Source organism: Branchiostoma floridae, chromosome 2, assembly GCF_000003815.2.
Source record: "Branchiostoma floridae strain S238N-H82 chromosome 2, Bfl_VNyyK, whole genome shotgun sequence".
Taxonomy (NCBI): Eukaryota; Metazoa; Chordata; class Leptocardii; order Amphioxiformes; family Branchiostomatidae; genus Branchiostoma; species Branchiostoma floridae.
The window spans coordinates 6,476,239-6,498,543 of NC_049980.1; the positions used below are offsets into that span (position 1 = coordinate 6,476,239).

Below are 22,305 nucleotides of genomic sequence, written 5' to 3' on the forward strand. Positions count from 1 at the left end.
AGCTCTATTTTTCGCCATACGACGCTCCCCGATTTACTATGATTCACTGCGATTGACACAGGCACGCTCTTATGACCTCATCGTACGATCCACTACGCGCTTTGTGACCACGGCTTTATATACTTAAACCATTGCTTCCGATTTTCTTCCGACTTACGTCGCACTGCGATTATCCTGCGCATCGGAAGGAATCGCAAGGAATCGTACGCGCTTTGTGACCGGGGCTTAAGTTACAAACATGACACAGAACCTTAATACACATCCATACAAAACATAGTATTCTTACTTAACTTTTCTTACTACCTTAAACACATTAACTATTATGTACAATACTTAGACTATTGTGGTGAGTTGATATTAACATTATCAATCTCAACATGACAATAAAAAACTCAAATATTGATAAAACAAACATCAAAAACTTTATACTATCATCAGAATGAAAGATCAAACAAAGAAGCATTTGCAGTTGTGGCATTGTTTTGATAACTGTGAAAGCAAGCCACTTGTCCCTTAGGAAAAGTCATTGTCACAATTTTATTGCTTACGACTGTCTTTTTGTGTAAGTGGTGTAGTGCTTCGTTTTTCAAAAGATGTGATCAAGTTCGTTAAGACCAAGAACATATCAATTATGTCTTAACGATTCAAAAGTTGTGCTGAAGGCCATGTTGACTGGATTATATGGATGATATCTGCACAAGTGTCAATTTTCGTCTCTCAAAAAAAATTTGTTAACACACTGTAAGTCAAACAAGCCAGCTACAGAATGATCTTACTAATTTATGCCGTACATTGCAAACAAATATTAGAAAACTGATACAAATATTCAAGTGCCTAATAAGTCCATTTCAAAGTCAAATAAGAAAATCTGAAAGAACAAAAATGAAAAATGTATTGTTTGGTATAAAACCATACCCTGTATGTTGCTCAACCATTCTGACCACTTACGTGTACATGTAGATCCCATAATGAAGTCTAAAAATAAAATGAAATAATTTTTCTTTTGCCAAACTTTTTTTTCTTGGTTTGTATCAATTTTAGGGTACCCAAAGCACATCATCCATACAATTGAGTCAACATGGCCTAACTAGAAAAATATGAAGGCATTTGTAGAAGTGGATATATTGTCTACTACATGTATATATCTCTTCCTTGTCTGAAGACATTGCAATAGTGTATGAGGCACATTTAGTCAAGGCACCAGGTGAATTGAGAACACATTTACAAGGAATCTTGCACCATTACCGATGATACGGACAACAATGCACCCAAAAACTTTCCCTTGAAGTTGAAAACTTCAGAGCTTAAAGTTTAAGTCAGTTCCATTTGTGTGATGCCTTTTTGAGAAAAAAAATTGTGCTAAACACTGATACATGTGCATAACATTGTAGTAGACACAATGTTGTAGAAACCTGAATATCAGTTATATATTATGTAGTATGTAGTACTATGTAGTAGTGTAGTGTACATGTACCATTTCAGAGAAATGGCTGTTCCATTCAAATCTTAAGGCTTGTGGGCTGGATAAATTGCTAGATTATATAGATCAATATTTTTATGACAGACTAAAAATCCCATTCTGCATTTTCACAAATACCTCTAGTAATCAAGTTTGACATTATGAATCTTTTTTCAATCAATTTTCCAAAACATAATCATAAAACCTTGCCAATGATAGACACATTAAACATTCTTACTGTACACGCAATGGACATCGTACTTCAATGCTTCTGAAAAGTCTTGTTACCCTTAAAGTTATTGCAGGAGAGAATCTGGTTGGCTGACGGTGGTCACATGATGACAATCCCTGTGATGTAACAGTGAAGAGAGGAGATTGCACTGTTCTGCAAGGCATGATGGGATCAGGGGCACCCAGGCACCATACACATCCACTTTCCTCCTGAGACCTCGTGCTGTAGGAGAAGAAAGGAAAAGAAACAAGAAAAGATCGTCAATGTCTTACTTACAAGTTACAAATGTATCTAGCATCTTGCAACACAGTTATAAAAACTAGCACTAGAAAAGCAGAAGGCAAAAAAATCTTATGATAATACATTTTTCAGGCTGAAGAAAATACAAGGATAAGAAAGCAGTTGAAAAAGTGTATCATGTACATTTGTACATGTACATGTACGTGCATGATTTTCTTGTACTTGACACAAGTACAAGTACAGTTAGGGTGTTAGAACCAAGAGGTCGTGGGTTCAAATCCTCTGATATGCAACCAATGTTGTGCCTTTGGGAAAGGCACTTACACTTACATGTAATATGTCTTTCCTCACTCCACCCAGGTGTAAAAATAGGTACCTGACTTCTGTTTGGGAGGTAAAAGGCAGTGGAAGGAGAGGGTTGAGCTCGGTCTCCCAATATTGTTTCCAAGACACGTGTAGTGGATATCAAGCCACAGCCCCTATAGCTAGCCTACAGCCTATAAAAAGGCTTTTAGACCTTTACTTTAATTTCCACATTCATGTACATGACTGTATGTCATTCAGAATCTGTACATTCATATACATTCCTGAATGTAGTGTAACATCTTGATACGCCTGTGGGTTTACAATGCCTTTTTATTAGTTTAACTACAAAACACGATGAATTCATCTATGATGGCAATTATGCATGACTTTTGCAGCATGTGTCTTTACTAGTGGTCCATCTTTCTAAAATTAACGTAATGGATTGACAATGTTTGAGGATTGAAGTTTTATGAGGGATAAATTGTTTGCAGGAACGGCCATGACCTGTGCTTGGATCTCCTGTCAGCTCTTATGACCAGAAACATGTTCCAAACTTCATGGATGATTAAGTACTAATCAGAACGGATGAAGGATTGGAGTGAAAACATTTGCACTAAGCTCAGCTATCAAGGATAACAAGAGCTACAAATTTTGTCATCACTTGGCAATTGGAGCGTCAAAACATTGCATTGAAGTACATTGTATGTAATATATGGCCTCCACCACTACATGTACATAATTACATCTTAAGACACTCTACAAAAGGATAACTAAAACAAATGTAACTTGTACCTATCTAGTACCTTTCTGGGGGAGGGAAGGATGAACCAATTATTTTCCAATATCTTCTCATAATTTCATTGGACAGTTCATTTAGCTGAATATGCATCTCTCATCACGCAACCCATAAAGTGAAAGTACAGTGAAAGTGAAACCCATGACCGTTCCCACTCAGCGTTGCTTTATGCCCCAGCAAAGTTCTAGCATTTTGTAATACTGCAACTAAAACTAGGGGGCCCAAACCTACTAGTACAACACTTTTCTTCTTTGCATGAAAAGCAAAAAGGATCTTGTCTGTTGTATTCTTCACTTTTGTACCAATTTTTATGCATGGTTTTGTGCCTTTTTACCAAAAAAAGCCACTGCAGTTCCAGACCAAGCATCTGTACATATTGCCGGACAGGTTAACATTTCAAAGATGTCAACTTTCCTTCAAGAAGATCAAGACTGATGATCTTTGTGGACTTTTTCCCCTGAGGCCACTCATCTTAATCGCTTCAGCATGAGGTGACATATGACTCATGCTTAAGTCATGTTTATAATCAAGGACAAGTTTCCCATATGGAAGATGAATCATAGGCATTATCTCACATTCTTTATATTATGTTGACAAAGATCCCTAGACTAAAGGTGTGCAAATTGTTCACCTTAGAGTTGAAGAAAATTAATAATTTGTACAAGTGCAAAGAACGTTATGAGAATGTGTAGAGCTTTGTAAATATCCGTATGTGGCAAAGTGTTGGCATAATGGTTTGGTCGCTTGGCCCAAAACACAGAAGCCCTGGGTTCATATCCCCCAATATGCCACTGATGTGGTGCCCTTGGGAATGGCACTTTACACGACTTTCCTCACCGTTAAAGCTGCATTCGACTACACCTAACTAAATTTTGTTTACCTTACCTTCAAGTTTCACCTTAACATTTATCGCCTTATTATGTTATCACCTGTACATAAATCTTTGCCTCACATATCAAGGGAAAGGATATTTGACATTCGTAGATTGTACTCATGATTCAAGTTGGCTTGGAGAAAAAGTCTGAGATTGATGTCTCTTAAACTTTGAGGGGAATCGTACCAGTTGTCCTGTTCTCACAATGTGTGAGACAGGGTCACCTGATGTGTCAGGATTTATCCATGGTCAATGTGTCATCCTTGTCTTTCCCGCTGTCATTTTCGGATTAAAGATCGGCTCCTTCAGTGGTCTTAGGAAACAGGATGTCGCCATTGTTGGGGGCTTCCTGTATCGTAAGCCGGGATTTGTCAGATTTATCTGCGTGATCTTCTGTACAATTGTCGCCTTTGTGAGCCGTAAGACCAGTACATGTGCGCTGAAAGGGCAAGGGGAAGTCTATACACCTGCAGTGGGAGTTTAGCCGCGACCTTTCATTCTTCGAGGCTAAGCGGGTGATAGTCCGTCAATGGCTTCTTTCACGCATATACTTATACGATACAATTTTGTAGCATGTTAACCAAAGCGGTAATGACAGCGTGTTGTGTTGTGTAATATGTGAAGGTAGCAATTTCTCGGAGTGACATATACTTTTGGTGTTTCCTGGACCATATAAATAGTATAGATATGTTCAATGTAATGGAAAACAAAATTGATGAACTGATGGGGGAAAATGACTGATACAGTGCAGGAAGATGAGAATGGGAAAAGCACAATACACATGTCGTATCGGCCTACATTTCAATAAAGCTGATTTTGTATTAAGCCACCCTTTATCATGCACCTCCCCACCACACCCTGATAGTTATACCAAGTACTTTTAGTAAGTCTTACAGGCATAGAGTATTCCGTCTTCTTGTAGCAAAAGCTGGAGAGATTTGTGAGGAAGGACATACCACCCATGGGTCAAATCATAGTCAGCTTCCAATAAGTGACACATTTAAGTATTGTTCAAAGGGTTTTACACCAAAGTCCGAAATCACATCACTTCCTGACTCCTAAACCCCAAATTGCTACAATGTTAAAGAAAAAAAACCCATGTTACCACCAGAACAAGTGCTGAAATGGCAATTTGACATTTTTAGAGGATGAATCAAAGGTTTGATATGTTACATCACAATAACCCAAACAGCCATTGGTCTTGATCTTACAAGACACAAAATAGTAAGACGGCATTCAGTATGTGGAATTTCGATCCCTATTTGAAAGGGAACAATCTTGGAATAGGTACAGTGTACAGGTAAGAAGTCTAAGACTTGAATATCTTTTGTGTATTTTTTGCAACTTTGATTGGCTGAGGTGATCTTGAGTCATTCTTGACCTTATTGGATTTCTCGCTTTTCAAATTCTTACTTTTCGTCTGCCTCTCACCATTAGAAGCTAACCTAAGGCCACACCAATTTAATTTCTTGGTTCACGGATTTTTTCATAAAAAATATGGAGCGAAAGGGCGAAATAAAAATTAAAATTAAAATTGTAAAATGGTTGGGGTAAAGGTAACGGCTAATCCAAAACATAAAGAAAAAAAGTTTTCAGCTTGAAAAAAGTACAAAAACACTATTACTGTACAGTAACAGCACCTGTACCCACACTTTAAGGAGCTTATAATATAAAGGCCAATTTTCTACACCAGAAAGTTGATGAATGGTTTCATTAATGGTGAAAATTTGCTGGGTGGTAATTTTCATTTTTATTTTTTTCCCCAAAAAATAGGAGCGAGCGAATCCGTGAACCAAGAAATTAAATTGGTGTGGCCTAAAGCTGGCTTATTTAGTGGAAAATTACCTCTCATTGCAATTACCTAACAGTACTGTAAAGGCAATGGACCTCTTTGCTTCCAGTGTGGCACATACACAATGTACAATGTAGGCCCTACATTGTACATGTGTATGTGCCACACTGGAACTAGAACGGCAAGACTCTGTAGCCATTTCTGCAGCAAGATTTGACATGCTGTGTATGGGTTGGGTTTCACAACTCACAATTTATAAACTTGCATTTCAACTTTGTTACTCATTCCTTTGATTACACATACACTCATACAGCTCAAGTTAAATATATTAATTTTATATTACATGGTTTTAAAAAAATGCCATTGATTCTTATTACTATGATTATTCTCAAATGTTTCCCATGATAAAAAGTCTGTCACGAGATGCCTTTGAATTGAGTATCCCTACAATCTACAAAGAAGAACCCTCATATTGCTAAATAGCTGTACTTTAAAGGTAGGATCTAGAAAGGAACAGGTCTGAGCAAGGGGGATAATAAGAGATGATCATTATCATTCCGAAATGTTTCTCATGAAGAGGATTACTATCATTCCATGCTTTGGTTATCCTGGGTACCATCCAGGTAGTAGTTTGCTCCTACAATTTGTGTATGTTGCTACCTGTCTGGGGAACTGTATACTGTAAATGTATTTAAGTTCGTGGGGATTTAACTTCACGGTAGCGGGAAAAAGGACATTTCGCGATGGTTTTAACTTTGCGGAAGCACCATGCACTGTAGTCTGTTACTGCCGTGGGAAAATGTTTGCGGTGGACTTTAAGTTCGCGGTGAAGCGGCCATCGCGAAAACCGCAAACATTGAACCAACAGGAAAGTTTCTGCATTTACAGTATTTGAATCTTCTGGTGGTAATGTCACCTAATAAGTGAATTAAGGAATGGGTTCTAGAGCAATCGTTCGATGTGGGAGTTTGAGATATTGGAATGCCTTTTCGGCGCTTCTGGAACCTATTCCTTAATTCACTCATGTGCAGGGACCAATCAGCACCCTCGTCCAAAATTTGTACAAATCCAGACATTAGAGATATCAAGGTTCCCAGAGGGAAAAGCAAAGAAGCGACTGTATTATATTAGTGTATAATAAAAAGTGGAGTGAGAAGTGACTGTATAAAAGGTCCTTCTTTTTATGATTACTAAGAGGAGACTCTGAAAATGAGCAGAAGGGAACAGCTTAGCCTGTCTTGATTAAATCTCGCTTATAGCAGCTCGCCCAACATCCGCGGGGAGGGACCAGTTACAGCTCTGGACAGCAGGAGTTTGTGTCACACAGACTAGGAACAACTCATCAGGCTGCATTTATCCAAGGGATTAGAGATGACATTGGCCAGAGTGAGTTAACTAGGAAATCACCACTCTAACCACAGGGTGGGGGATTAGGTCAGCAGTATGTATCAGGGCCACAACTTGTATTTGTGGAGACCACGACTGATAAAAGATTTTTACTGTGGAGTTTCTGACAGTTGGAAGAGTCCAGTGAGCTTAGTGGGATTTAAGCTTATCTAACACTAGTCTACGATTCTTGAGGGTGGTTTAAGGTTTGTAGCCTGGGACGTACTTTATCTACGACATGGGTTTCAATGGAATTTGCTGAAAACTTCAGAAAACGACCACTCGGGAAATACATGTATGGGCTATTTGGACAGGTGGTCACTATAGACAGGATTCTTAGCATAGTGAAGATTTTACGTATTACAATGTATATTCTGTACACTTACAAAATGTACATGTATGTAGGTGGCGCTTTTGTAATAAGAATACAATCCCAAACATGGCTTAGTTACATTACTGGTTGTGTAAAAGAAAACTCTTATATCCTATGATGTACCAACATGATGAAGCTCTATTGGGCCTTTTTTTAGGAAGACCCTTCGTAATGCTTGTGTCAAAGTGAAAAATTTTTCCAAGTTGTCATAGTAGCGAGGTGGTCCTTATGTTAAGGTGGTGACTCATACTGGTGATACAAACTGAAATCCTAGACAAACGCTATGATCTTGAAATTATACTAAATTTCTTAATGCTTCTTATGTACAAAATATAACCGCAGTGCCCTTTTGACATATAAAGTACTAACATTAAAAGGTATGTAGTTTGGGGGTTTGTCTGTCGTGATGCATTAAAGATAGGGCACTCATGGTCCCAATTTTGACGTCTTAACTTGCCTATTACAGAACAATCATTTCAATCCCTTCCTTCCCTTCCAGGAGACCTTGGGATTGCCAAGAAGAGTGTAAATGTCATCTCATGCTTTGTTATGCACAAATTAGACCCTATCCCCCTCATATGCGGTTTTGTGGCGCTAAGCCGTTCCTTTGATCTTCTTTGGACACGACTGCGGAACAGCTGGTGAAAAACGGGGGATTTAGGACAAGATTTGGGGTGGGAGACACAAAGATGTCATAAAGATATTAGCACGAATAAGAGCAAGCAAAAAGTCCTTCCAAGAAATTCATGAACGTAAAGCAAATAGGAGAGAGAACATTGGAACAGCTGGTGAAAAACGGGTGATTTGGGACGAGATTTGGGGTAGGAGACACACAGATGTCATAAAGATATTCAGACCAATACGAGCAAGCAAAAAGTCCTTCCAAGAAATTCATGAACGTAAAGCAAATAGGAGAGAGAACATTGGAACAGCTGGTGAAAAACGGGAGATTTAGGACAAGATTTGGGGTGGGAGACACTCAGATGTCATAAAGATATTCACACGAATGTGAGCAAGCAAAGAGTCCTTCCAAGAAATTCATAAAAGTGAAGCAAATAAGAGAGAGAACATTGGAACAGCTGGTGAAAAACGGGGGATTTAGAACGAGGTTTGGGGTGGGAGACACACAGATGTCATAAAGATATTCACACCAATACGAGCGAGCAAAGAGTCCTTCCAAGAAATTCATAAAAGTGGAGCATATACATTTTTAGGAGAGAGAACATCTGGCCAGACAACTATTCAAACTAACCTAATCCATGTACAAAATGTGCCATAAACCTTTAGAATACAGTATTACTTGACATTGTAGTCATGTATACATGTACATGTATCTCTTGCAATGCATACTGTAAATGTTGAAATTTTGGTGGTGGTTAAATGTTTCGTTCATTGCACAGTTGAACTACAGTGACACTACTCAGGAAGTCTTACATATGGAATTCTTAACTCACATTCTAAATTGACTTCGACACTCCTTGGAATGCACCTTGCAGCATGCCTGGCATCCTTAGCAGTAGTATGGTCAATGTCTTGGGTAATCCTTCTAACAGTTTTATGATCACTCTAGGGGAACGCCCAATAGTTTCCGACCAAACTTGCCGACGCTCGGATTTTTCTCGTATCACGAATTCCTTCCACGGCATGAAATAATTGGTGTTACATGTATAAAGAACCCGAAGACAGAGAAACGGCCTCTATCTAATCTATGTGTCAATTTATGAGATATATTTCGTTTTAATTTGTGCTTGCAGTCACTGAAGCATGCACATGTGTGATGAAACTGTCATTGACTTTGTAATCCCTAAAACCATCATGCCAATTCACTTTGTTGGTCTTTAGATTTAAAGATACATGTAACGTCAGTTCACCTTTATCCGCCTTTAACCTATATCCGTTGTATTGCTAAACAGGGTATTCAGGGATATGAAGTCGTTGAACGGTAGTTTCAAACTGTACTATTTTCAAAATATTGCATTTTGAAACCATCATCTGTCGACTTGATATCCCCAAATACATTGTTCTTAAAAAGAATGAATAAAGCTTACACTACGGATAAAGGTGAACTAGCGTTACAATTTCACAATGTACATGAATATCGGTAATACTAATTTTGAATATGAAAATCAAAATGGAGCAAGGGGAACATCTGTCCCTGGGTTGGTTCCGACTGTTTTGAAAGTAACTTCGTTTGGCAAATCCTGGTCGAATTTTGCTTGAAAATGTCCTGACCAGGAACCCAGTGAGTAAATTGATATTGCCTATAAGAAAGTTTCCGTGATGTAGAAGGAAATGCCGGTAGTAAATAACTGGAAGGTACAGTCATGATTTTATCCAGATCAGCTCACATTCCTACATTTTTGTTTGTCATGACCTTGCAACAACTTAAGATGCTTTGAATTTCATCTTTAAGGACCTATTTTTGGTCATAACATCTTTAGCACTGCATACCTCAATATATCTACATACTAGTACATATATAATATGCACAATGTTATTAGGGCTGGCGAGTGCAAGATAATCTGAATTCAATAGTTTCCTGCTAAACTGTGGAATTTCGCTAACTCAATCTACATGTACAATATAGTTGGAAAGACTAATTGAAATGCTAAGTACAATACAGGTACTCCAAGACTTGTGGTTCATTAACTGACAGGAATATTTACACAGTGTTCTATCAGAGGATAGAATATTTTATTACATTTTCTAGTGAACTAAATTGCCCCAAATTGACTTTGACCTTTCTTTGCCAAACCACATAGCAAATATCATAATAATATTGCAATCCATCCAAAGGTAATTCTAAAGTTTTGCTAACTACAAATATCCGAGAACACCTGTCAGACACTCACTCACAGACTCAAAACAATACCTCCAATTTTCGTGGAGGTAAAAACTTAAAGGGTACAACCCCATGTGTTAGACTACCAGTACATGTACAAAATGTACACGTACATGAAAGTGGCAGTAATCCTAATCTGAAAGGAAACTGCACATGTACTGTACTGTACTAAGTCTTATACCTCCGGTTAAACTTTACCTGTCAGCTCAACTCCCTGTAACCTCCAACTTTAAGGTAAATGGGAGTGAGAGGAGCCAGGCCTGGGACAAAGATCACAGTCTCTGATCATGATTTAAAAGCTGATAGAATTTCACTGTTTTTTCCAGAAAGTAGACTTCAGCAGTTGACAGTTACAGATTACATGATTACATTTGGCTTCGAAAGTGTCAGAGATTGCAACTTTTTTGCGTTTTTTTTTTCCAAACTTCAGACCCCAGTAGTTAGCACAGGGGTGCCGCTTTATCCAGAATAGTATTGCTATGGCCCAGTACACCCTGCTCTGTGGCATGCCCATGAACCCTTCACAAGTTCAGCTCCATTACCCTTTTGAGAGACATTTTTGGGTCCCAAACAGATGCAATCCAGCTTTTTTAACACACAGAACATTCCAGTGGTGAGTGAAGACATACACACTAGTGGGGACCTTAGTCAAGTGCAGTTTGTAAAATTACACTTTAGCCTTTTCAAGGCCTAGGAGTCTCAAATGACTATTACTCTATTGCAAAGTTTTTACCTTTGCCAAGAAGGCTTTTGATTACCATACCATTTGTTTGTAGAAGTGTATGTTTGTTTGTTGACAGCATAACTTAAGATGTATATGTTGTGGATAGATCGATCTGTATGACCTTTGGTATGTGCATTTATCAGCAAAACAAATGACGAACTTAAGAATGAAAATGTATTTCCTATGGTACTGCATTAGAGGTTCTAGTTTTCACAGCTCGTTTTAGATATAAAATCCTGCTTCTGAATGCATATTAGGGATGTCCCTGTAGCTCAACTGGTAATAGCCTCACAGTTGAGCTCCTGATCCCAACTAGTTGGTACATGTATGTGTAACAGCTACTGGAAGACCCTGGTTCAAATTCTGGGAAGGGCATCCTGGTTGGGCCTGTGCATGCACCTAGATTTAGAAGGGGGACATAAAATTGGGGTCCTGTGCTCAAGGAGGTCAGTAGCAACCCATCCAAATAAAATAAAAAAATCCGCAACTGAAAGAGCAAGGTAACTTGCTACCCTACTGCTGTATGTAACACTAGTTCACCTTTATCTGCAGGGTAACCTATATTCGTTGCCTTTAAAAAACGGATATTTAGGGGTATTAAGCCGATGGATGGTGGTCTACGACTCCATTATATTGAAAAAATGCAATTGGAAACTGCCGTCCATCAACGTAATATTCCTAAATGTTCTGTTTTTAGGTACAACGGATATAGGTTACCTTGCAAATAAAGGTGAATTAGCGTTACCACTATAGGTACTACAAGGTGAGCTGTATGTTAGGCCATTCCAGTGGAGTCATTGTCCTCTACAGGCTATATTTAAAGTGTTAAATGAGCTACATAGCAGACATGCCACCTGTACATGTAAGGGTTACAGACTGTTGGAAAGGACACAGTAAACTGTCAGTCCTCTCACTGAAGACAGCCACACCTTGCAGGGTTCTAGCCAGGATTTTGTTTTAGCGTAGTGGGAATGGCATGGTAGCAGGTCATTTTGAAAATGTAGAGTTAAAAGTTGGCACTCTGTTAGCATCACATGTAATTTGAAAGATTCTTTTATCAGTTTTGAGTGGCATATCATCAATTTTCATTATTCAGACATTGATTAGACATTGTTGAACAAGCAAATTCTAGCAAAGCATCAGTACACTAGTTAAAAATGAGCGTAGTGGCCATTAATTTAGCGTAGTGGTCACAAATTTTAGCGTAGTGGCCCACTACGCTAAAATGCACTAGCTAGAACCCTGCCTTGTATACTTTTTCAAGTCCGTTACGCTTTGCAAACAAATTTTAGGGGTGTGTCTAAAAGTGTTAAAGTTTATCAAAGTATCAGACTCGCTGACTTCAATGGGATTATTTTGTTGCGTTTGGATCTCAGAAGCCCTAAATAGTCAGCCTGTTCAAAGCCTTGGGGCTTATAGTGAAATACTTAAATGTAAACTTTTGCATATCAGGCCTTAGCTGAGTGGAATAGTCTGTTACTCTGGTGTAACACATTGATTGTCGAGAGTTTCAAGATGGCACATTAATAGGTTGGATGGAAGAGCTAGATTTATAAAGTTGAAACTGTGGTCACACTGAAACCTCTTGGTAAATCAAAAGGTGATTGAATCCTTGTTGTTAACTTCTTTTGTTAACTGCTACAATTTTATAGTGGTTAAGAACAGGCATTTCATACTTGTAGCATTTCGAAGTTACATCACTGAATTTAATCATAAGTACAGCCTTCTTTTCATGTCAGTCATCTTCTGTTATGTGTGTGGAGGAGATGATCAACTTAAATGGTTTATGCAAATAAGGACCTTATTTGCATAATTGATAAAAACACATATAATACAAATGTATATCATTTGTAAAGGTACATTATTTGCCAAAGGTACATGTATGATAAAAACGCACTACACAAGCCAACCTGTCTGGAACGGATAAAATAAACTTAAGGGAATTTAGAGAAATGGTCACAGCAGGTCCTATACAAAATGCAGGTAATATGGTCGCAACCTTGGAGTACAGGTTTGACTGTGGTATAATAACCTGCGATAAGTTGTCACTTATTAACATACAAATAACTTTCAGGGTCATCCAAGTCTTTATTGGATAGACTGTCTAGCTGTAAGAGAATCTCAAATAACAAATACACCCTCAACCATACTTAACCCACTAACACCATCTCTAATCTCTACAGGTGAGATGTCCTTGTTACTACAGGTACAGTAACAGGTGTACCCACTATGTCACCACCTGTTCAACAGGAAACCAATTTCTCCGCTCGGTCCTTATTTTACATCCCCCCGGTCAAAGCACTCTGCTTTTTTTACGGTGGCCATGCTGCTATAGGGCTGAATACCTCCCATTCTGTATATTGTCCGCCAAGCAAACACACCGCAATCCCTCCCAAAACACTGACATTCTTTCGGAGTGAAAAGTTGCCAACTGTCCCCGGCCCGAAGCAGAGAGTTGGCATCCTATGTATACAAAGGACTTGGGGAGATCTTGTTAAGAGGCATTCATGACTCTGTTGTCTGTAGGTTTTGTCTGCCAAAAGAACAACAAAGCGACCCGTGTTGATACAACAGGACTTCCAGCTTTCCAAAACTCGACCTCGTGACCTCCGTGCTTGGGAATTGTCTGGGATATCGTGACCTTGGCCTTTTTCTTTATTGATGTCCAAGATTCCGACTTCCGAAGGTGGTTGAAGATATTCCTGCCATTGAGTTTGACTGTTATCAGATTTCTGAACAGATTGCTAAAATATTGGAACACACACAGTGTTATACAGAAACTTCTGATACATCTATATGGCGCCTCACTACTGATTTTGAACTTGGGAACCCAAAAGCTTGCAAGACAACATAATAGATATGTAATGTTTTACTACTTTGCTTGTAGAAAATTTTGTATTTGTCTTTTCAAGACCACCTGTTAGAATTCATACTTTAGAATTGAGGATGAGGGATAGCGTTTTCTTGACTTACAAATATTAGTAACATTACCTGTATTGCTACATTTTGTACATGTACATTGTATGTCTGCAACCCTATTCTAGAGCACAGTCAAACCTGTACAAGTGACCAATTCAGTATATCAAAGGACTACCTGGCCAATGTGACCACTTATTTGTGGTCCCTTAGATAATTTTCCCTCTCTAAAATCCTGTGTATAGTGACCACCTGTCCACATAGACCAGATTGGTCTTCTTGGAAAGTTTTGTCTGTTTTCTACATGTATATCCAACAGTGACACACAACTGCTCCATTTGGACACCCACACTTCATAGCAGGGGTGTGAAGGTCAGGTTCGTAACATGAAAGTGAGCAATTGTGCACTTGTTGACGCACAAGAAACATGCCTGCCCTGCTGACAATGCCACGGCCCATTTCAGGGGACAGAATGTGTCCTATGGGCCTGGAATGTTGCCATTTAGCTGACCCTTGGCCCAAAGTAACTGAAGAACCTGTTCCTGATGCTAAGAGGTTTCTTTATCAAGCAGGTGTTTGTATAAATGGGTTATCCCCTGAGACTTAAGTAAGGTGTTCCACTTAAAGGTGACAAAGTATGTCTGGAGTGCTCTACAGCCTTCTTTTAAGCTTTCTGATACCCGGACGGTTCTAAGAACAAAGTAATTTGTGGTACATTTATATATATGGCAGCAGAAAAGACGTTATCTTAGGGATAGCTGGGGGTGGGTGGTAATGCCACTTGCCAGTAGAACTTCGTACTAGAAGCGACATGAGGAAGTCCAAGAAAGAACTGCACAAAATACGATTGAATATCTGCCTTTAGAATAAGACTCCAATTTGGAATGGGAGGAATTTGAAGGATTTACAATCATTCAAAGATCGGACAATTCCCTTTTTGGTTCATTTCTAACTGCAGCTTCCTTTTTAGTGGTTGATTTCAGGCATGTATAAATCAGATAGAAGAAACTACATTGTGTGTGTGCGTGTGTCTGTGTTTGTGTTTTTGCGTGTGTATGTGTGTGCTGACTTCGCTGACATGGTTATAGATTCAGAAATTAAGCCGCAAATACTCGGCATTGTAAAGCTTGAGTTATTGGCGATGGTTTCCTTTTTTGCATTTTTTCCTGGGGTCTCTCCACCGTGCACTCTCCTGTTGCTATGCTCTTCAAGTGTAAGTTTGTGGGGTTAAACCCTATGAAGCACACAGTGGGAGAAACAGGTGTACACAGGCTTTAGTACATGACCTAGTGAGCCCCATTAACTCTTGTGGTGGTTTCCCTGCTTGGAAACACATCATATTATACATCATGTCTGCTGTTGTGATCCTTTTCCCCCCTTGGCATGTACAACCATAGTTCACAACCTTTAAGGACTGTGTTTAGTTAAATCATTAGAAGGCTCAGCTGGCTACTCGAAAGTACATGAAACATTGGTGCCTATAAAAATCTCCCTTGAGCTACACACTCACTGACTCATTCAGTCAAGCCCGCTCGAAATTTGTGAAAAACTGTGCCTCTGCATTTGTTTCTGTCCTTTCCATCAGCTTCAACACCTCATGATCAAAAGGGTTTTTGTTTTAGCACTTTTAACATTCTTCTATAGTATCAAAATGGAGTAAGAACTTGTTATAAGATTCATTATTTTCTGAGATTAGCTATGTAGAAAGTAAGACATTGCCGTGCGATTTATGAGGATGTTAGATTGTGCTAACTAAATGTAGGAAATGTCATGATCTTCTGCAGCCTTTGGTTGTGTAAACATAGTCACTCAGAATCAGGGAAGTCGCAATGTTTTGCACATGTATAGTATATATGTGTGTCATTTGGGAAGTCTTTAACTATGCAAAGTTCTCTTTTATCACACACAGTGACATACTTTTTGTACATTCAAAGGGAATCATCATCACATGTACATGTACATGTACATACGAAGGACAGAAAGACAGTGACTTGGGCACGGTATTGGAGACAATTACACCATGCATCTTCTTCTTCCCACCGCCTTTCAACCTCCCCAACCAAAGTCCCTGACTGAGGGGCACGACAGGATTCTAACCCAGTACCTCTGAGTTCTCTTCCCCAAAAAATGCCAAGTCAATAATCATATAATGATCTACATGTAAGTCAGAAGCTTCCATAGAAAATATAATGATAAGTGCTTGTTGTGCAGTATGTAAAAGGTTACCTTGGGGTCCATTTTACAGGGATGTTTGTTTCTGCTACACTCCATTCTCCGGACACACTTGCCGAACCGCCGGATACACCTGAAGTCGTTGGTGTCGCACTTCTGGCACTCGGGCTCGGGGTCGATATATCTGCAGGCGGAACACGACGTGTGCTGGCACTCTCCCTGGCAGGCCTGCTTGGTGTGGGCCATGTCACTGTAAAATAGGACAGGAGTAGAAATTAACACTCAGTCTGCCCACTCTGAACTTTTCTGTTATGAAGCTCATGGCCTTGGCAAGGCCATATCACTGTTAAATAGGACAAGAATCGAGAATTAGCACTGGCCACTTATGGCTCTGGACATTAAGAAAATCAAACAAATGCAAAATGTAGATGCCATATACATATAACTATAGAATTCATTGCAAAAATAGTCCTGAGCCTATACAATCTCATGTCATCATCATCATCATCTTCAGTCGGCCGCGGAGTTGTTGATCACAAGTCTTGTCCACTGTCATGTACATGTTATCATGTATACAGTTAAGTATCATACCAAGGGAAGATAAACATCACTTGAAACTTCACTGTACATTGTACATTTAGTAGATTGGTATTGTCAAAGACATTAACAAACTTGGACCATATACATACAAGTACACGTATTGTTAGTTAAGCTAATTCCAGTATCAAGGAGGTCCTTTTTTAACAAATTAACCCCCATTGTTAGTATATGGCTTTGTTGCCATCTTCTGCATTAACTGCTGGCTCAATCCTATGAGAACGACCCCCAGGCTAAGTAACCAGTAAAACATGAGGCTAAGGAATGACATCCCATTGCTGAACCAGCTTGGTGTATGGGCTATGTCACTGCAGAATATGGCAGGAATGGGACGTGAGGAGGATTAAGAGATTACGTGGGAAAACTGCAGCAAATCTGGGATTTGTGAAACCTCCCCAAGTCATACATTTCATCCTTCTCCCATTACAGCCACCAGTGGCTTGGAGTCATCAAGCGTGGATGCAGCCTACACAGGCCAGCTCCTCTGATCTTGAGCCAATGTGCCCAGAAGGAAATTTTACGACAGGTTACAACTAAGGCCCAATCTATACACAGTTTTCACCAATATCTGGATATGTTGGGAGGGATCTGGAACGTTGGCTGCTGGACACCCGTGGCGCTTGCGGTCATAAACAGCTATATAGCCTAATGAACCCGCGTTATATGCTGATGAGCCCTCCCAAAGTCGGGACACATCTACAGGCACGCGGAAGTTGTCGGGGACCCCTGCTAAGCTATCGGGCGAATGCTTCGGACCTTTTGGGAGAAATTCTGCCAATATCTTTATGGCAATATTGCAGTTCCATCTAGACGCTGAAAAAAAGCTGTTGGCGAGCAGTTGTCGGCTCGCAGATATCGGGAAAAACTGTTTCTAGATTGTGCCTTAAAGCCTCAGAAACAGTGTGGGCCCCCGAGTTAGATGGTAGAAATAAGGTTTAACTCTGAGGAAACTTTCCTTTGGGGGCATGTTGTCCAATGGAATGACTGACTTTGTATAGTGTTCGCCTTACATTGGTAGGTTCGATCTCCAGCCAGCCAAGTCCTACCAAAGACGTAAAAGATGGTACATACATGTATGCTACTTTCTCTGTTAGATACTCAGCACTAATGATCGAGGAAGAGTATGGAAGTTAGACACACATCACTACCGGCAGACTAGCCCCCTGCTTGCACAAATGTATGGCCCAAGGGCTACAGAAGTGGAGATGGGCACCACCCCTAAGCATCTGTTACAGATGTACACATGTAAGGGCAACATATGTCAACGCTCGAGCAAAGGAGCTGGCTTGTATAGGCCCTTGAAACAGTCTGGTACCCAAGCTAAAGTCTATCCTCAGAGCTCATCCTTGCAGCCAATTAGAGAGAAATTTTCCCTGTGCTTGAGTTCCTTTGAGTTAGCCTCATTGTACTACACTAAAGAAGGATGTCCCACCCTTATCGGTGATCCCTCCATTGTGACTGTCCAGTCTCTTCTGTTCCTGAGGACGCCCCTATCCGATCATCCAGCTCATTTGAGTTACAAATTTGCCACCCACAGCCCACTGTACATGCTGACAATATCCCTTCTAACTAGACCTGACAGGCCTGAGCTGTCTCCTAACAACTGGGTAGAATACTTTGTATATGTATCAGAGCCTGTAACAGACTTAGTAACCTAATAACACAATGTACAATGTAACTTAACATTTACATGATAAATGTGGTCTCACCCTTATAGAAGGAGCTCTATTCAACACAAGAAAAATACTGGCTCTTGTAAAATTCAAACAACGGATACTGAGTCTTGTACCTTCAAAAACAAAGTACAAAGTAGAAATATGATATAGATTTTGGTATCCTACTTACGAACTATCAAACAATAAAGGCGAACATACATAATTGTACATCTGTAATATCTTGATAACAGAACTTGTTTGTTATCAAATCAGTCCGTGTGACACTTGTTCTTACGTCATGATTGTCAATAGACAATGATATTACCATGAATCATTATATCTAGTACTAGCAGATTGAGAACAACATATATTGAAAATGGTTTTAGGCATTTTTAGGTTTATACAATACATGTGTTTGTTTCCTTTGATCAAACACCATGAAGAGATTTCCTTATACAAACCTTGATGTACTGATAACAGTAGAGAGATTAGTAAGAGTAAATCCTATAATTAATTCTTGCAATCCCCAGATCCCATTGGACATGCTTGTTTGGTCTGTAGCAATAACAATGTGTAACCTGGGTACCAGACATTGATGTGGACATCCCAGTCCACAATACCCTCGAACTGATATAAGCCAGCTTTACTACATGAAATGGCCTTTCTATACAAGGTAATTGAAGAGTCACTCATTCTGTGGTATGACAATGTACATGTATGACACTACTAAGGGATGACTAATCTGTGATCACAATGCATTTACCTGGGTTACTGGGTACCAGACTTTTTCACATGGTCTGAGCCCTTTCAATAACACAGAACACATGTCAAACTGGCAGCCTATAGCCAATGTGTAGGCACCATCCAATCGATACTACTACCCGATTACTACCAGGCAGTGAACTCCTTACACTGGCTGCCTTGAAAAAATCATCCAGGGTCCAGACGATTTTTCAGGTTGGCGAAAAAGAAGCCCTGGTACTGAAGCAGCAAATTTCCATCCTGGGATGGAAGGAGGGGTCCTGGAGACAGTCCACTTCCAACTGTTTTCATGAGCAAGTAGCTGGGAACGTTCCGGCTTTGAACTGAACCGTGTATATCAAGAGTGTGTTATAATGTGTGGGGTCAATCTTTATCAGCGATATGTATCTACTTTTGTAGACTATATGACACAGTGAATATTGGGAACACATTGCAGGAGATGAGCCAGTTTATCAATGTATTATTGCTATGCCTACTACCAAAGTAACATAATGTGTGGTCCCTGTGCTCTAAAGACAGTTTGAACTGTCATTCTGTGACTCGTCAAGAGGGTGCTCTTCTTCATATCAGGTTTTACTCTCACAGCATCTACATAAATTATGTGTGATACCAAGGAGGTTAAAGAATCTTTCTTTAACCTCCTTGGTGATACTATCCATTCTTTCTGGAATTACGGGTGTTGTTTCTTACAATGACAGTCATTATTGTGTGCGGATTGCAATCTTTCTAATTTGTGCAATGGGTACTTACATGTATGTATGTCATTGAATCCATTAATATTAGTTCATTAATTCCTAATTATAATCAAAATAGGTTTTATTGCTACTGATTGAGGTACCATAGAAATAGCAGTGAAAGAAAAAAATGCACCAACTGTTCAGACAGTTCACAAAATAATCATCACATGATTTCATAACCCAACCTCTTTCCCTTGCAATCCAATCTCAAAGTAGATATTAGGAGGCAAAATCGTGACATTCTCCTTTACGTTTACATTTACATGTACATTTGTAGCAAATTGCAACCAATTTCTATTACAGCTAGCCTCCCAACATCTGCTTGGAGATGTACAGTACCTTGTAGTTTACCAATTTACGATGTTGGTCAAATGGAGCTCTCTCCCTGAACTGATTTTTGCCCTACACTAGGCCTAACCTTATCTCTCTTAACATTTCGTAGAGGAAGCACCAGATTTAACCAATTCTTTTCTAGCCCCTGGCAATGAGATTGGTCCCCTACTGAGGCATTTTGGTGGCAGTGCATGTCTTCCACTAGCAGCTTCTTGGTGGGAACTTTCCTGGTTCTAATTTTACAAGACTATTCCAGTTACCATCACTGGTGTGGTCATCCTTACCCCTGTGATGTCAGGAAGAGAACAAGCTGTGCTGTTAAGCAAAGTTTATTAGAGCTGTCTTTTACATGTACTTCGGGTTGTCAGAATGAATGAATCATTCCCAACCATCCGTTTGGCAACATGATGAAGCTCTATGGACAGACATACAAAGGTAGACTTCGGTCTTCCTGCATCTAATTGCCTTTTAAGCTTTTAAAAATAGCTTGTGTGATCCAGTATGTTTCTTACCGTTTATATCTCATCATTACCTTTGCAAAGGTCGTGGAACTCTGGTTTCTTTTGGAGTTGTAAACATAGTAGCTTTTAAACAGTTAAAGAATCATTTATCTTTTTCTTACTCTGTGTTGCCTCATAAATTTCTCATCTCAGACAGACTTTCTTGTTGACAGGGATATCTGGTGTCAAAAATGCCTCCCTACAGGTGTGACCTTTGACCTTATAACATACTGTGAAATTTGGATTGGCTGTGCATATCATGCTGTATGGTGGTCATGTCTATCAAGGAGGTGTATTCCAAGCAAGAATAGAACCTCCTTGTGTACATGTTGTATAATATTATCTAATCTTACTGATATTCAGTCATTTCTTGTCTGATTTTTTTTTTCCAGTATAGTGGAAGCCGCTTAATTGCACACCCAATTTGCCAGCGAATCCCGTGCAATTATCCGGCGTGTGCGATAATGCAAAGTTACCCAGTTAGACTGTACCGCCACGGGATTTTGGGATTCCGTGCAATTGACCGAAGTGTGCATTTATCCAACGTGCAATTAACTGGCTTCTACTGTATTTAGTATTATAGTATGATAATCAAATACTGTCAGTTGCAAATTGGATACAATAGATGACCATCAAAGCTCATAATGTTGGCAAATGTCACATGTGCTTTCCATGTATAAGAGCTGCCCCTGGTTACCATCATTTCTATAGCTGTCCAGTTGCTTTCATCCTTGCATATATGTAGCTTGAATACAAAATTTCATGTCCACCATTTTGTCAGCTATGGTCCAACTATCACAGGTCAGAGGACATACATTTTTTGTATTCCTGCATATGTCTTAAGTTATTGGTTGCTTCAGGTGTAGTTTATATTGATGTAAACAGTTATCAGAGTTGATGTTTTTCAATATTCATTTGTTAGACAAATGGGGTTATTGGGTCAGATAGGAAAGTGATGCCGGAAAATTGATTCAACATGCAGCAGACTGTACAACAACACCCAGTACAGTACAACAACACCCAATAACTTGCTAGAGCTTAATGTTAAAGCTACATTGTACATGTATGGTAGCTTGGGTGCCAGATTGTTTCTACGGCCTGCACAGACCAGCTTTTTGCCTCAGATGGTCAATCTTTCTCATGTGGACTGTGGAAAACTTTGAAGCAAAATGAGCCCCAAAAAGCTGTGAAAATGAGCCATACCGGTAATATTACATACAGACAAAATTGGCCAGGAATAGTTATACCACTCATAATCATAAGAGGACTGATAAAATATGGCCCATATGAACAGGTGGTCACAATAGACAAGGTTCTAATGCTTGTGTCAATGAGTATGAAACTGATTTAAAGGATCACCAAAAAGTGGTCCTTACATGTATGTAGATGTGATCGCTCGTAAAGATTTACCATTCCCAACAAGTGTGTAGTAAACATGTACTGGTCTTTCCCCAGGGGGAGGGGCACCTAAAGTGGTGGAAAGAGGGACCCAGGATCCACACTGTCAACTGTCCAGCCCACCTGCTCCTATTTAGCACATGAAGAATAGCTGTGACGCCCCATGGGGTTAGGTCATTCAGCCGGGCTCTGTTCCCTGTTAGCTGAGGGA

The 22,305-nt window shown here is 39.6% G+C and overlaps 1 protein-coding gene across 1 annotated transcript in view; it reads right to left on the minus strand.

The window, feature by feature from the left end:
- Positions 1-1,012: 1,012 nt before the first annotated feature.
- Positions 1,013-22,305, minus strand: part of LOC118410213 (cysteine-rich motor neuron 1 protein-like) — a 60,944-nt gene continuing 39,651 nt past the window's right edge. The window contains exons 3-4 of the mRNA XM_035811775.1: positions 16,167-16,362; positions 1,013-1,913 (exon numbers count right to left, since the gene is read on the minus strand). Coding sequence (XP_035667668.1) covers positions 1,863-1,913; positions 16,167-16,362 — 247 coding nt within the window. The 3' untranslated portion in view covers positions 1,013-1,862. The remainder of the gene's footprint in view (positions 1,914-16,166; positions 16,363-22,305) is intronic.